The 16,788-nt window shown below is 66.2% G+C and overlaps 1 protein-coding gene across 1 annotated transcript; it reads left to right on the top strand.

Annotated features, from left to right (window-relative positions):
• Positions 1-1,861: 1,861 nt before the first annotated feature.
• Positions 1,862-15,935, top strand: NXPH4 (neurexophilin 4). The gene is made up of 2 exons (XM_054004763.1): positions 1,862-1,927; positions 14,485-15,935. Exons 1-2 carry the CDS (start codon positions 1,877-1,879, stop codon positions 15,256-15,258), a joined length of 825 nt encoding a protein of 274 aa, XP_053860738.1. The 5' UTR covers positions 1,862-1,876; the 3' UTR covers positions 15,259-15,935.
• The last annotated feature ends 853 nt before the right edge of the window (positions 15,936-16,788 follow it).

The following is a 16,788-nucleotide window of genomic DNA, read 5'->3' as shown; positions in this document are numbered from 1 at the left end:
GCTCTTCCAGAGCCCCCCAACCCCTCTCAGGGCCCGGGATGCGTTTGCTCCCCGGTGAGACCATCAGGGGCACCGGGACCCACCCGGGGAGTTTTCTTGGCCATGTGGGGGGAGGTCCCGAGGGGTCTGGGTGCCCCCAGAGCCCCTGCAGGCTTCAGCCACCCCAACCCTCTGCAGGGTGGATGTGGCACGGGGGGGAGCAGCGCTGGGGGACCCCGGTGGGAGAGAAGGGGAGGGGGGCACGGAGGCTCCTGCAGTGCGGGAAGTGGGGGCCCAGGGAGGAGCGGGGGGCCCTGGGGCGGGCGGTGGGTCTCACACCCAGCGACAGCGCTGGCACCGGGGCAGCAGGGGAGGGGGGGGCTGGAGGGATTCTCCTTGAAGTGGGGGAGGCTCCTCTGACTCCGGGCAGAAAGGACCGCGTGCCCACGTGCCCAAGACCCCCACGCGGCTGGCCTGGGGCTGGCTGGGACCCCCCCCCTGATGCCAGCACCTCTGGACGCCCCGCTCCTCGCGGCTCTGCTCTCTCCTCTCTCTTCCCCGGCTCCGTCTCCCTCATTCCTCGCCCTCTCCCTTCCCTTTTCCCGTTTCTCCTTTTATCATTCCGTCTCCGCATGTCCACGCGGTTCTGCAGTGCCCTCCCCGCGTGCCCCCACCACCCCCGCGTGCCCCCAGGCCCCCCGAGTGCCCCCAGACCCCCCCTCCCCGAATGTTCCCAGCCCCGCCGATTCCAAGTCCCCGCCGGCAGCTCCCCGGGATAATCGCAGCAATAACAGCAATAATGGGAATAACGATCAATGAATTGACAGGGTGGGGAGGGGGCTGGGGTGGGGGGGTGTGGGTGGCCAAAACCCCTCGGGGGGGGGGGGGGTGAGAACCCCTGGGAGAGGGGCCCGGCGCGGCGCTGGGGGATGCGCACACGCGTGTCCATGTGCACACACGTGTCCGTGCAGGTGACGCAGGTGGCGTGTCCAGCCCGAGGTGGGTGGGGGTGCAGGACGAGAGGAACCCCCCCCCCGGGTGTGGCAGGGTCTGGGGGGGCCCCCCTGGGTGCCCCCATCCCTTCCTGCTGAAGTTTTGGGGGTCCAAGCAGGGGGGGTCTCTCTGCCCTCGCCGGGAAGGGCAGCACCGCCGGTGTCCCCCCCGTGCCTCCACCGGGCTTTGGGGTCTCCGGGAGATGGGGCGGGGGGGGGTGGCAGCACCGGGAGCGTCCCGGGGGGCGGGGGGGAGAGCGGGACAAGTCCGGGAGCATCGGGGGGAGCGGGGAGATGGAGCAGGAGGGGGGGGGCACCCCGGGGTGCTGGAGGATCGGGGGGCAGGACCGGGATCCGGAGGGTGCAGGGTCCGCGGGAGAGAGAGGCAGGACCGGGATGTCCCGGGGTGCGGGGGCCTCCAGGAAAGGGGGGGCAGGACCGGGGGCACCCCGAGGTGATGGAGAAGACGGGGGGGGGCACAACTGGGGATACCCCGGGGTGCGAGGGAAGTTGGGGAGGGTAGGACAGGAGACCCCTCGGGTTGATGGAGAAGGCGGGGGGCAGGATCGGCGACACCCCGGGATGCTGAAGGAGGCGCGGGGGGAGGACCAGGGGCACCCCGAAATGCGGGGGGGGGGGGGGGGCGGCTCGGGGGGAGTAGGATGGGAGGCACCTCGAGGCGCGGGGCTCTCCCCGCGTCCCTCGCCCCGCTCTGTGGCGGAGCCGCCGGTGCGCGCGGGGCCGGTGCGGGGTCCCGGCGCCCCCGGAGCCGCCCCCCGGTGCCCCCCCGCCGGCCGGGATTGGCGGGGCCGCCGAGGCGCCGCCCGGCCCCGCAAGTCTCCAACTTTCTTCCCGCCGCCCCTCACCGCCGCCGCCGCCGCCGCCGCCGCTCCCGGAGCCCCGCGATGCTCCGCCGCCGCCTGCCCCTGCTCGGGCCCGGGCTGCTGCTGCTGCAGGTACGGGGCATCCGGGACCCCCGGCCGGGCGAGCTGCCGCCGCCGCGGGGCGTGCGGGGGGGCGCGGTTACCGGGCAGGGGGCGATTACCGGGCGGGGGGGGGGGGGGGAAGTCGTGCAGTTTTTGGGGGCGTAGGACAAATCCGGGGGAGGGGGAGTGGGGTCCTGGCGGGGGTCGTGCAGTGGGAGGGGGGGTTGTCGGTCCTGGGGGGGGGGTTGTCGGTCCTGGGGGGGGTCGTGCAGAGTGGGGGGGGGCGCGGTTCGGTTCGGGGGGGGTGTCGTGCATTGGGGGGGCTGTGGCAGTCACGGAAAGCGCGGACGGTTTGGGGGGGTCAGACACGGGGGGAGGGGGCGTAAGGGGGTGAACGGGAGAGTTGTATGGGGGGGCGGCTGACAGGGGTCGCATATGGGGGGGTCCTGCCCCCCCCCCCCCCCCAAGCTGGAGGGACACGGGGCTGTCCCGGAGCTCGGGCGGAGTTGTGGTGTCGGGGGGAGCCTCGGGGGGTCCCGTCGCCGGTGAAGCCCCTCCGGTCCCCCCCCCCCCCCCTCGGTTGCAGAGCTCGGGAGGCGCCGTCTGGCAGGTGCGGGGGGGGGGGGGGCAGAGAGACGGAGCCGCGCGTGAGCGTGGGGGCGGCCACGCGTGGGTGGGTCGGACCCTCTGCCCGAGGGTTCCGCGGGGGGCTCGGGGGGAGCCCTTGTCCCGCACCCCGCACCTGCAGCACACCTGGGGAGGGGGGAGCAGGGTGACATCCCCACGGCGGCCGTGTCGGGGAGAGGGGGGGGGCACCCACACAGGACTGGGGGGGCCCAGCTGTTCCCTGGTTGTGCCAAGGGCGTGAGCCCCAAAACCACCTGCAGAGGCGACGCCTCATTCCTGTCCCGACTCCGTTCGGCCTCAGCCGCTGCACGGGGGGGGGCTCAGCCCTGCCGGGGGTCTTCTCCCACCCGCCCCATTCCCACCTCACCGAGTGCCCCCCAGCCATGGGGAGGACGCACGGGGGTCTCGACCGCCGGGACAGGCCTGGGAGCGGGGGGGGACTTTGCCTGTTCCCCCCCTTTGCTGCTCTGTGGGAGCTGAGGAGCGGCTGCAGCCGCAGAGACCCCCCCCCCCCACAATGTCCCCCAGTCCCAGATACTTAAATCCTCCCAAGGCCACTCACCCCCGCGTGTCCCCCCTCTGCCACCTCCTCCTGGAGCCCCTCGGGGGGCTACAGCTGCATCCACCAGCGCCGTGGTGGTCAGGAGGGGGGGATGGAGCCCCCCCCCCAGCCCAGCCGGGGGGGCCGGGCTCATCACCCAGCAGATCTGATTTCCTGACACTCCATTTTTACTTTCTGTGTTTCATGAATAAAATCAAACGAGTCAATTCCCTCTCGGGAATTGGATGCACATCAGGGACCCCCCCCCCCCCCCGCCCCGCACCACGCGACCCCCCCAAGGCAAAGGCTCCTGCAACTTGTCTCTCCCTGGCACGCTGCTCCCTGCGTGGGGAGGGGGAGACGTGTGCCCGCGTGTGGGGGTGGCTCGGCGTGACCCCCCCCCTCCCCGTGTCCATCCATTGCAGAGCATCTGTCGGTGCTGGAGCTGCTTCAAGACAAATGGGTTTGTTTTGATGAAATCCGGAGCAGGGCGCTGCCCTGGCCCCCCCGCCCCGCCCACGCAGGCGGCGGTGCTGAGGGGGGGGCACGGGGGGCTCAAAGCTGGGGGGCACGGACATGGCCTGGGGCATGGGGTGGGCACGAGGGTGCAGGAGCCTCCTGCACAGGGATTACCCCGGGAGATGCCCTGAGCCCCGATCCCTCTGCCGTGGGGGTCCAGGAGCCTCCCCCGCTCCCAGGGCTCCAGGAGGGGCCGGGGTCTGCCCAGCCGTGTGCCCACCGTGTGCCAGGGAAGGGTACCAGAGCCATTCCAGCCCCTCGGCTCTGCGGGCCTGTTGGGGAGAAACTTTGCCGGTCTCTTTTGGGGGTCAGGAGGGAGCTGGATGGGTGGGGGGATCCCACTGGCTTCCCCCCGGCTCTGGTGGGCACCTTAAACTGGGGCTCCCAGTGCCACATCCCAGCAGGACGGTGGTGGGGGCACTGGGCACAGGGGCAGGGGGGGCTGCACCCCCCAGGGCAGCAGTGACAACCTTGTCCCTGCGGAGGAGTGAGGGACCCCCGGGGTGTGGGACCCCCGGGGTGTGGGACCCTCAAGGTGTGGGACCCCCGGGGTGTCACCCCCCGTGCCGTGGGCTTGCTGGCAGTGCCAGCTGGGTGACACTGGTGTGCGGGGATCAACCCCTGCCGGCATGGACAAACTCTGCCAGCCCAGGGGGTGCCTGTTCCCACTGTGGGGGTGCAGCCCACCCCTCCCCGGCCCCCCCCACCCTTGGTGGCTGCTGCTGTGCTGGCAGTGCTGGAGCAGGCAGGGGGACGAGCCCAGCTCTGATTGCGAGTGACACCCTCCCCTCCCCGGCCTTTCCCAGGCTCCTGCGTTATTTTTATGCATCCCGTTATTTTCTCTTCATTGAGCATTAAATCTTGGGGGTCCCCCCGGGTGGGGGCCAGCCTGGCTCCCCGCTGCTGAGGGTCTCAGCCGGTCCCCCAGGCACACCCAGGACCCTCGGCTGGGCACAGCAGGACTTGGATGGAGGAAGGGCCATTCTCCCTGCGTTCCTGGGAGACAGATGCCACCCTTGGCCCTGGGTGCCCCATGCCCTGGCGATGGGGTGACCCCACCCAGTCCTGAGCAAGATTCAGCCGGGGAGGGATGAGCGATGCTGGCCCTGGGTTGGGCAGGAACAGGCTGGAACAGGCAAGAACACCGGGATGAAGCCGCGATGGGATGGCTGAGCGCCACAGCAGGACCAGGACGGGGACAATGCTGTCCTTCCTCACCCTGCCCCACCTCTGCTGCCTTTGCCAGAATGTGTCCCGCCACACCCCCTGCGCCCCTGCCTCGGTTTCCCTCCTTTCTGGCACAGGCAGGTGAGGCAGCGGCTGTCTGTGAAGCACCTGAGTGTTGCTGGCAGCTTTTCCTCCTTGGATTAACCCTTCGCGGGAAAATGCCGCCTTGCTCTGCCGGTGGCCATGCCAGCCGGAGCCTGGTGGCCCGGGATGCCAAACTCATCCACTTTGTCCCCTCCTTCGCCTTGCTGTCACCCAGGAGCTGTCTCCTGGGCTGCTGGCTGACAGATGGCTTTGCTCTCAGCAGATGCTGCCAGCCCTTTCCACACAAGGACACCCCAATTCCCCCCTCCCCAGCTCCCATTTTTAGGGGCAATTTACCCGGTTCGTGGCTCGGGGGTGTGCACCACATCTGGGGCCAGAGGAGAGGATGTGGGGTTTGGGTGGTGGTGCTGCTGCCCTGCAGCCCCCTCTGGCCGGGGGTCCCTGGGGGTGCTGAGCTCCAGGGCCGGGCTGCAGCGGGCCGGTGCCCGGCCGGTGCCCGCGGGGCCGGGATCGGCTCCGTGCATCCCCCGGTGCCGTTCCTGCGGCTCCCGGAGCCGCCCGCCGTTGCGGCGGGTGCTGTGTGCTCAGCATGGCTGAGCTAATCTATCGCCAAACAAACACACACTGTTATTCCGAAAGAAGGTTTCCAAGCGACTCATTTCCCTTTTTTTAATAACTCTTCCCTCTGGTGCCCTTTGCACCCCAAGCTGGGAGATTCAATAAGGCTGGAGCCTGGAGCGTGGCTGGCGCAGCCTCAGCGAGGAGGGGGAGCAGTGGCTGGGGAGGGGGGGGCACCCAGGGGTGCCCCCCAGCCAGACCCACCCACCCTTGCGCTTCCCGGTGCCGATCTGGCTCCAAGCCGGGGCCGGTTTTATTGCTTTTTCCCCCCTCACTCCTGTTTTTAATTGCCAGTTTTCCGCTGGGGACTGGCAGAGGTGGCCGAGCCGGGATGGGGGGCAAGACGGGCGCTCCCCCCTGCGACAGCAGCCCCCAGCTGAGCCCCCACCGCTAATCACACTCTTGCCAATTAACACTCCCGGATGGATGACTTTGCCCGCCCCTTCTGCATCCACAGCTCCTCCTCTCAAGGAGCCAAGGTCCCCGAGGCCGGTGGCCCAAGCGTGGGGTGAGACCCCGCAGCTGGAGCCCCCCCACCCCCTGGCCTGGCCGAGCTCCAGGCTCGCCGCGGTGCCTGGCTCAGCCTTCGCGCTCGGGCGCTGGAGGTAAATGGCCCAGGAAAGATGAAGCTTCCTCTCCCGCCGCTTGGATTGCTGCTGAAGGAATAATCACGTCCCCGTGGCCCCCCCCCCACCCCCTCCAGCCCCCCCCCCCGCCTTTTTCCCTGTTGCAAAAGGAAAGTCATTGTGGAGGAACAGAGCAGGGACGCGAATCAATCCCAAATCAATTCCCGGTGCACCGCGCTGGGCACAGATCCCGTGAGACCCCCGTGACCGTCCCAGCTGCTGGGCTGATGTCACAGTGGGGGAGACCCTCTCATTGTCCCCTCGGGCCCCCCGGCACAGGAGCGGAGCCTGGTCTGCAGCAGGCAGAGCAAAGCCTCACCTGGCACCTGGCACGGGGCCTGGGTTGGGTGATGGGTGAACAGCGGGGCTGAATCCAGCCCTGGGGGGCACGAGGAGGGTCCCAGGGGGCTGCAGGGACACGCTGTCCCCTGCTCCTGGTGGGAGCCAGTGCCTGGCTGCGGTGGGTCACAGTCCTTGTGACCCCAGAGGAGCTGCGGTCCCAGCGATGCCCTTGAGGGTCCCCACCGCCCCCGGGGGTCTCTTGGAGGGTCTCAATCAAAGTCCACTGCCGGGGGGTGTGGGGACAGCCGTGTCTTTGCTGCTGCCCCCCCACTTCCTGGGGGGAGCAGATCCCTGCTGGCACTGGGAATGTCGGGAGGAGATGTGCAGTGTGGGGGCCGCAGGGATGGGGTCCCACCTGGGGGACAGCCTGGCATTTTCCCTCTCTCTGGTGACCTTCGCACTGGCCCTGTCTCATCCAGGGAGGTGGGGAGGGGGCGGGGGGGGCTGGGAATGGGATTTATGATCCCGCCTGATACGATCTTATAAAATTTCCCGGGCACACTCGAAATTACATTTCCATAGCTCAGGAGCAGCGATCTCTGTGCGCGCCAATACCTGCCACTTTTATGGCTACATTTATTGCAATAATAAAGTGAATCGGTGAGGCAAGGGGTGGGGGTGCCTGGGGGGGGGGGAGCAGCCGGGCATAAGGTGGGGGCTGCATTGCTGAGGGCCTGGGGTCCCCCTGTTTTGGGGGGACTCGGAGGAAGCTGCTGCCTCTCTGCTCTCATCTGCTGAAGAGCTGGAAGAGGGGTAGGATGGAACCCCACAGCCTGTTCTGCTGGGGGGAAACTGAGGCAGGGCCGAGGAGGGGGAGCATCCTGGGGGGGCATCCCTGGCACTGGAGATGCGGGAGTGACGTGGGACCCGTCCCTGCTGGCTGCACTTCCTTGTCCCCACGCACCATCCTCGCGAGCTGCCCGTGTCCCCACGTCCTGCTCAGAGTGACTGGGGGTGGCCGGGAGGAGCCCCCCGCCCCAGTGACCCCCACAAGGAGCTGGATCCCGCCGAAGCCCAGGGGGGTTCCCAGGCCTGTTGGCCTCCGGTCAGCTCAGGGAGCTGCAGGGTGACAGATGCCCAGCAGCCGCATGTCCCTGTCCCCCGCCGCCCCCGTGTCCCCTCTCTGCTGGCGGCTGCCCACCCGCCCGCACCCCCTCTCCCCCTCCCGCTCCGTTTATCTCCTGTTTTCCCATTCATTCCCTTTTCTCCTCCAGCCCAATGAGTCACACAAGCCCCGAATCCTTTGCCTGCTGCCGTCTCCTCCCTTCTATTATATTTTTTCCTTTGCTCTTAACAGCACTTTCCTTTTTCACCCGTGGGGGGAGAGACTCGGGATGTACATTCTTCCCGGCTCCCCCCCATCCACCTCCCAGCTCCTACCTCACCGTGAAGCCCTTAAAAGTAATAAATAAATAAAACAACGGCTGAGGAAAGAAAAGGCAGGAAACGAGTGACAGGGAAAAGGAACCAAAACGAAAGAAAGAAGGAGGAGGGAGAAAAAAAGTCCTACTCGGGCTATGAAATATTTATTAGCCAGCGCGTGCCGAGCGCGTTAATAAAGCTGCAGCATTTGCATATTTTTTTCTGTCAGCGAGGAGCGAGGTGTCTGTTTGTGGGGTGAAGGCACAGCTGATCCAAAGCTGATCCAAAGCCGGCCCCGTGCGGGTCGTGGTGCTGCTCGAGGTGACACCAGGCCTTGGGCACGCAGCACGTCAGTGTCACCTGGAGCAGGACCTCAGCACGCGGCTGGAAGGACCTGATGGTGGGTCTGGTGGATTTGGTTGGATTTGGTGAATTTGGTGGGTTTGGCTTTGGTGAGTTCATCCAGGCTCTCTGGCTGAAGAGGTGCTGGTGTCAGATTCACCTGTCCTGATGCTGGAGATGCCCATCCCACTGCTGGGGTGCCCTTCCCAGTGCTGGGGGTGCCCATCCAATGTTGGGGGTGCCCATCCCAATGTTGGGGGACCCCTTCTCTGTGCTGGGGTTGCTTATTCTGGTGCTGGGGTGCCCATCCTGGTGTTGGGATGCCCATCCTGGTGTTGAGGATGCCCATCCTGGTGTTGGGATGCCCATCCTGGTGTTGAAGGTGCCCATCCTGGTGTTGGGATGCCCATCCTGGTGTTGAGAAGCCCATCCTGGTGTTGGGAAGCCCATCCTGGTGTTGGGATGCCCATCCTGGTGTTGGGGGTGCCCATCCTGGTTTTGGGATGCCCATCCTGGTGTTGGGATGCCCATCCTGGTGTTGGAGGTGCCCATCCTGGTGTTGGGATGCCCATCCTGGTGTTGAGGGTGCCCATCCTGGTGTTGGGATGCCCATCCTGGTGTTGAAGGTGCCCATCCTGGTGTTGGGGGTGCCCATCCTGGTGTTGGGATGCCCATCCTGGTGTTGGGGGTGCCCATCCTGGTTTTGGGATGCCCATCCTGGTGTTAGGATGCCCATCCTGGTGTTGGGATGCCCATCCTGGTGTTGAAGGTGCCCATCCTGGTGTTGGGATGCCCATCCTGGTGTTGGGGGTGCCCATCCTGGTGTTGGGATGCCCATCCTGGTGTTGAGGGTGCCCATCCTGGTGTTGGGGGTGCCCATCCTGGTTTTGGGATGCCCATCCTGGTGTTGGGGGTGCCCATCCTGGTGTTGGAGGTGCCCATCCTGGTGTTGGGATGCCCATCCTGGTGTTGGAGGTGCCCATCCTGGTGTTGGGATGCCCATCCTGGTGCAGGGGGTGTCGAGCTCACCTGCCCACCCCCCTGTCAGGGGTTGTGGCTGCAGCAGCACACAAGGGGCAGAGGAAGGACCGAGGAAGCCTTGAGGGGGTCTCGCTGAGCCCCTCTCCAGGCAGGATCCATCCAGCCACCACTGTGGTTGTACACGTGGCAGGGTGGCCGTGCTCGGGCATGTCCTGACTTGTCCCTGCATGTCACCTCTTCCGTGTCCTTTCGCCCTTGATCCCTTGCCAGTATCCTCGACTGCAGCCATCCCGGGGAGGGACCAGGTGCCCCCTCCCCAGTGCCCCCAGCCCAGGGGTGCCCAGCAGCACACCAGTCCTTTGCCCTGGCACCAAGCGCTGCCCAGGATGGTCACTTGCAGCTCAGTGTGGCAGCAGCACGGCCGTGCCCTGCCCGTCTGGTAGGGACGGGGACAGCGTGGCTGTGAGGATGGGGACAGCGATGGGGACAGGAGCGAGCTGGCAGTGGGGATGGGGACAGGTAGGGGATAGGGACCGAGACAGGCTGGTGGTAGGAATAGGCACAGGCTGGCTGCAGGAACTGGGACGGGCTGACTGTAGGGACAGCGTCAGCCTGGCAGTGGGGCGGGGACAAATTATTGGTAGGGATGGGGACAGGCATTGGCAGTGGCATTGATGGCAGTGGTGGCATTGATAGGGACAGACTGGCAGTGGGAATGGGGACAAGCTGGGTGTAGGGATGGGGACAGACTGGCAGTGGGAATGGGGACAAGCTGGGTGTAGGGATGGGGACAGGCTGGGTGTAGGGATGGGGACAGGCTGGCAGTGGGGACGGGGGTGGGCGTACAGGGAGCACGGGAATGCGTCACCCAGGATGTGCAGCCACACTGAGCACCTCGCTCCATGCATGTGCGTGTCACCACACCTGTCACCATGTGCATGTCACCATGTGCGTGTCACAATGGGCATGTCACCATATACATGTCACCATGTGTGTGTCACCACACGTGTCACCATGTGCATGTCACCATGTGTGTGTCACCACACGTGTCAACCTGTGTGTGTCACCGTTTGCGTGTCACCCTGTGTCACCACGTGTCACCATGTGTGTGTCACCGCATATTTGTCATCATGTGCATGTCACCACACATGTCACCATGTGTGTGTCACCACACATGTCACCCTGTGTGTGTCACCACATGTGTCACCATGTGTGTGTCACCACACGTGTCACCATGTGCATGTCACCCTGTGTGTGTCACCACACATGTCACCCTGTGTGTGTCACCACACGTGTCACCGTGCTTGTGCACACACCGACGTGCTCGCGGGGCCATGCAGGACACGTGGAGTTTTTTATGCACACCCAGCTGCATGGGCAGCAGCGCGTGTGTTCGAGAGCACCCGCTGGCAATTCGTTGCATTACTCGGGCACGCAGGTGGCCCGGGCACACACCTGCGGCACCCACGGGTGCACACGCTCACCCAGAGACTCGGGAACAGCCACCCCGCAGCTCCCCGTGCTCCCTCGCCCACTCGGACACGCCTGGGCACGCCGGGTGCCTCCCGCAGCCCCGCGGAGCCCGGCGCGGCACCGCGGCACCGCATTAGCACCCGCGCGGCGCCGGGAGATAAATGGGAGCTGTCAGAGGCACCTTGTTTGCTGCTAACCTTTGGAAATGCCACGGCGCCCCGGGCTGCGCGTGCCGGGGGGAGCGGGCCCGCGGGGATTGTCGCTCACCACCTCCAATTAATCTCCTCGCGCTAACGAAGGCGTCGGGGTGACAGGGGAGAGGCTGGCTTGACCCTGCGCCCATGGGGAGAGCAGGAGACCCCCGAGCAGTGGAGCAGTGTCCGTGCTGCCAGGGACCCCGCCGAGGTGTGGGGATAGGATGGGAAAGGGGATGGGGACAGGGATGGGAACAGGCTGGCGGTAGGGACAGGGACAGGCTGGTGGCAATAATGGGGACAGGCTGGTGGTGGGCATGGAGACAGACTGGCCATGGGGACAGGGACAGGCTGGCTGTAGGAATGGAAACAGGTTGGCAGTAGAGATGGGGACACGCCTGGGACAGGGACAGGCTGGTGGTGGAGATGAGGCCTTTGCTGGGGGTGTTGTGGTGCTCTGCTCCCCCCACAGTGCTGGTGGGGCTGTTCTGCCTTGAGCCTGTACCCCATCACTCCCAGCCCCTCTCTCGGGGTGCTGGAGCTCATCCCAACCCACACCGGGGCAGCCAGGCCCCCCTGTCCCCCTCCCTGCTGCTCCACTCCCCTCCACCAAGGTGACCGAGGGTCTCGGGGGAGCAGCTGACGGCGCTCGGCCCCAGCAGCAAATGGGATGTGAGTGGCCATCACAGCCGGGCCTGACAAACCAAATTGATGCCGGCACCGAGAGCCTTCCCGGTCCCTCTGCAGCTGCCTCCAGCCCTTCCCGGTCCCTCTGCAGCTGCCTCCAGCCCTTCCCGGTCCCTCTGCAGCTGCCTCCAGCCCTTCCCGCATCCTCGCCTGGCTCCGTGTGCTCACGGGGCGGGGGGTGGCACACGGTGCCTGCGGACACACGGCAGCCCCACACGGCTACAGAAGGGCACACGAGGGGCTTGAGAGCAGCTAAACCACGGAATGATGCTGTGGGGATCATGATGAGGATGAGGAGGAGCACAGGCAAGGGGACGAGGAGGGGAGCAGCAGGGATGTGTAGATCCAGCGGTGCATGTGACGGTGAAAAACAACCATCTCAGGTAACCCGTGTGGCAGCAGAGCCCCTCACTGGCCTGGCACTGGCCACGGCTCCTGGTGAGAACAGGGCGGGAGGGGGCCGGCACTGGGACCCCCCCGTGCACCCACAACGCATGTCCAGGAGGTTCAGGGGCACGTGCGGGCGGCTGCACCCCGACGGCACAGCAGGAGCATTAATATTTAACGCGAGGTGTACGGGACCTGCCCTGAATGCCGACAGCGCTGCCAGGGCGCGGGGGGGTGACCTTGGCTCCCCTCGGCGCTGGCGAGGCTGAAGCGACCCCTGCTCATCCCCGCAGGCTCCGAGCCCCCCGGCCCGGGCTCAGCGGGGGCTGCGGGCAGCGAGGGTCCCCCCGCGATCCGGGCTGCGCCGGTGCCGCAATCGATCGCCCTGGCTGCATCGCAGCCGCTGCCCTGCTCTGCAATTCCCTTTCATCCCCCGCTCCCCCAGCAGCTCCTGCCGAGGGACTGGAGGGGTTGGGGGGCTGCCAATCTGGCCCCTCGCCCGCAGGGGCTGGGGTACCTCTAGTTCTGCAGAGATGGGGGGTGTTGGTTCTGTCTGTGCCCGGCCTGTGCCCCCCAGCCCCTGGCTCTGTCCCGTGCCAGGCTGGCCTGGGGATTCGCAGCCCCAGGAGCACAGCGGGGGCTGCCAGTGTCTGTCCCCCTCTGTTCCTACTGCGTCCCCTCCCGACTGCCCATCCCTGTCCCTTCCTTGTCCCTTCCCTGTCCCTTCCCTGTCCCTCCAGCGATTCCCATCACAGCCTCTTCCAATCCAATCACATCACACCCCCTCACCCCTGCACGGAGTCATGGAGAGGGGGGATTGGAAAGGGAAACTGAGGCAGGGGAGGAAGGGCACAGGCACCTGCGGCACTGCTGGGGACCGGCCTTGGCTCCCAGCCCTGGCTGAGATGGAAATTCAGCGCAGAGCTCGGAAACCTCCAGAAATCCTTGCTGGTGGTGGGGGCTCAGCAGGATGCGCTGCCGTGCGTGTTCCCCGTGGGCTGCAGCCCCAGCCCCTCGCCGTGGGTGCAGAAGGATTTGGGGGGCTCCCAGCTGAGGGGTCACAGTGGGGTGTGGGGGGTCCCAGGCCTGACGGATGCAGAGACGGAGCAGAGTTGGGGTGCTGACACCACCCCTCTCCCAAAAACGCAGCTCCCTCAGCTGGGGGGTGCCCCTCTCCCGCTCCCCTCGTTATCTCACCATCCCGGTCCTGCCCCCCCTCTCCGGCTGGCGAAGGCGCCCGGCTTTGAAGCTGCGTTGAAATATAGATAAGGGCGAAGGCAGCAGCCGAGCTGGGAAAGAGCCGGGGGGAGCGGGGGGCTGGCCGGGCTGGGGGTGCAGGGATGGATGCTGAGCTGCAGCTCTGCACCGCACACCCTGGCCCCCCACGATGGGCTGAAACACCCCAAATCCCCTTCCCACGGACATGGCGGGGCTGCATGCCCTGCCCAGGGTTCCTCTCTCTGGTGCAGCACAGCCAGAGCAGATTTAGGAGCTCAGCCTGGCACAGCTCGGGGGGATGCCAGGGGTGGATCAGATGGAGCCTCTGGATCAGCAGAGGGTGTGGAGGTCCCTGGCTGAGCTCCCCCCGTGGTGCTGCTCCATCTCTGCAGGGAGACCCTGCACTGAGAGCGGCCCAGCCATGGAGGAGGGGACATGGGGGGCTCACCCCTCTCAGATGGGGCTCATGGGACCCCTGTCATTCCCGATGGGGGATCATTCCCAAGCAGGAAACGGCATCGAGCCATTCTGTAGGGTGAGTGATGCCAGGATGAGCCCCCAGCAATGACAGGAGCCATTCCCAGGGCCTGCCTCAACTTCCCATGAGAGCACAGCCCCCCACGCTCCCCCCAGCCCCTCCAGCTGGTGCCTCTGCTCACCACCCCCTCCCCACTCCCCCTCCTCGTTCCTCCCGGGATCCAGGTCATCCAGAGCAGAAACTGCCGGAGCAGCCAAGCACCTGCCAGCTCAGGGCGACAGTGATTGACGAGGCCGGGGCTGCCGGAGCAGCATCCCGCGTGCCGGAGCAGCTGGCAGGGCAGGAGGGCACAGCGGGCACCCCGGGAGCAGGAGGATGAGGGATGGGGGCACGGGGGGCAGGTGGGCAGGGGGATGAGGGACAGGGGACACGTCAGAGTTGGGGTCCCAGGCTAGGGCTGGCATCTGGCTCTGCTCGCTGGTGTCCATCCCAGTGACTGGGGGAACCTTGGGAAGGGGCTGGTGTGGTGCCAGCCCAGCTGGTGCAGGCACGAGGATGGGGAGGGAGGAGTAGGTAGAGGATGAGGAGGGCGCAGGCAGAGGGATGAGGAGGGGGCTGTAGGGAGGAGGATGAGCAGGGTGCAGGCAGAGGGATGAGCAGGGTGCAGGCAGAGGGATGAGCAGGGTGCAGGCGGGAGGATAAGGAGGGAGGAGTAAGTAGAGGATGAGGAGGGTGCATGCAGAGGGATGAGGAGGGGGCTGTACGTAGGAGGATGAGGAGGGTGCATGCAGGGGGATGAGCAGGGTGCAGGCGGGAGGATAAGGAGGGAGGAGGAGTAAGTAGAGGATGAGGAGGGTGCAGGCAGAGGGACGGGGAAGGGCACAGGCACAGCTCACGCCCTCTCTGCCCTCTCTCCCCAGACGGTGTGTGCTGGCGGTCACGTCGCCAAGACCTTGGGGTACCTGGAGATGGGCACCTCCGGCCTCCTCAAGGATGTCCCCTACGGCACCCTGAAGCCCCCGGTGCTCGACCCCGGGCGGCTGATTCCGGCAGAGCCCCCCCGGGGCGCGGGGACACCGGCGGGCACCGGACGGAGCCCCTGGGACTGGCAGAAGAACCAGACGGCCGGGGAGCTGCTGAGCCCCCGCGCCCACCGCAAGCCCACCCTCAAGTCGAGCCGCACCAAGAAGATTTTTGGTTGGGGCGACTTCTACTTCAACATCAAGACGCTCAAGTTCAGCCTCCTGGTGACGGGGAAGATCGTCGACCACATCAACGGCACCTTCAGCGTCTACTTCCGACACAACTCCTCCAGCCTGGGCAACGTCTCCGTCAGCATCGTGCCCCCCTCCAAGGCGGTGGGTTTCGAGGTGCTGGTGCCCGGCCCCCCAGCCCTGCTGCGGCCACCGCCCCCTCCCCAGCAGAGCACCCTGCCCGAGGGGCGCCCGGCCAAGGCGCTCAATTGTCACGTGGAGTACGAGAAGACGAACCGGGCGCGGAAGAACAAACCGTGCCTGTACGACCCGTCCAAGGTGTGCTTCACGGAGCACACGCAGAGCCACGCGGCCTGGCTCTGCGCCAAGCCCTTCAAGGTCATCTGCATCTTCATCTCCTTCCTCAGCATCGACTACAAGCTGGTGCAGAAGGTCTGTCCCGACTACAACTTCCAGCACGACAACCCCTACTTCGGCTGACGGCACCGGGGCAGGGGATGGCTGGGGGACAGGGGGGTTTCAGTGTCACTCGGGGGCCCCCTGTCACCCCCACACCAGCCTCCTCTTCATCACTCTGTGCTGGGTTGTGGGACAGTCGGTGCTGGGGGTCCTGGACCCCACCCAGTGCCGTCCCATCACTGGGATTCAGTTGGTTCTGGGGGTTGCAGGTTCCCCCCCTAAAATGACATCCCATCCCTGCACCACAGTGGGGTACAGCCAGTTCTGGGGGTCCCACCCACCCACTGAGACCCCATCACTGAGTACCCCGTACTGGGGTAGAGCTGGTGCTGGGGGTCCCAGTTCCCCCCCCCCCAGTGACATCCCATCACTACATCACTGGGGTAGAGCTGGTGCTGGGGGTCCTAGACCCCCACCCCCTGAGACCCATCATTGGGGTACTGGGGGTCCCCTCCGCTCCCTGAGACCCATCCCTGGGGTACACCTGTTCCTGGGGGTCCCAGCCCCCTCCCCCGCTGACACCCCATCATTGCAGCACTGCCCGTGCTGAGAACCCTGGACCCCCACCCACTGAGACCCCCCCCCCACCCACTGAAACTCCATCCCCCCCCCCCCCACCCATCGGGTACAACTGGTGCTGGGGGTCCCGGCCCCCCCACCCACTGAGACCCCCCCCCCACACTGCAGCTGGGGGGGTGCAGGCACGGAGCCCCCCCCCATGCTGGGGGCTGGGCTGGGGTCGCTGGCAGTGTGGGGGTGCACTGGGGGGGGGGCACAGCCCCGTGCGATGCCACCTCCGGGGGGGCACGGGGGGCACGGGGGGCAGGTCAGGGTGGTGCTGCTGGGGGGGTGGGGGGGAACGCGTGTGTGCGTGTGACACACCTGTACCACGCGTGTGCAAGGCCCCACCCAGGTATTCTGGAGCCCCCCCCCCCCCCCTCCACTGGTGCCACATCCGAGCCCTCGGTGCCCCATGGACCCCCCCCACCTCCATGGGGACCCCCCCCCTCCAAGGTGTGCAGCCCCTCCACCCAACGCCGTGAAAAAGTGCCAGGAGGGGGTTAGGGATGCGATTTGGGGCGGGGGGGGGGTTCCAGGGGGGTTGCCCCCTCCTCTCGGGGAGGGGCTTCTTCATCTCTTTTTTTTTTTTTTTTTTTTTTTGTAAAGAAAATGAAAATGGAAAAAAAGTGGAAAATAAAGGAAAGCCTGGGAAAATAAAAAGGATTGTGTTTGATGGGGGGAGAGCGAGGAGGCGGGACCCCCGGAATTAGGGAACGGGGGGGTGCAGGGATGGGGACTCTAGGATAAGGCGTGGGGGGAGGGATGGGGGACCCCGGGTTGGGGTGAGGGGGTTGCAGAGATGGGGGACCCCAAAATTAGGGATGGGGGGTGCAAGGACGGGGGATCTCAAAATTAAGAGATGGGGGTGGTGCAAGGATGGGGGTCCCCAAAATTAGAGATGGGGGTGGTGCAAGGATGGGGGTCCCCAAAATTAGGGATGGGGGTGGTGCAAGGATGGGGGTCCCCAAAATTAGGGATGGGGGGGGTGAA

Source organism: Vidua macroura, unplaced genomic scaffold, assembly GCF_024509145.1.
Source record: "Vidua macroura isolate BioBank_ID:100142 unplaced genomic scaffold, ASM2450914v1 whyUn_scaffold_107, whole genome shotgun sequence".
NCBI lineage: Eukaryota > Metazoa > Chordata > Aves > Passeriformes > Viduidae > Vidua > Vidua macroura.
The sequence above is the reverse complement of the archived record's forward strand: the minus strand, read 5'-3'. Positions and strand labels throughout refer to the sequence as shown.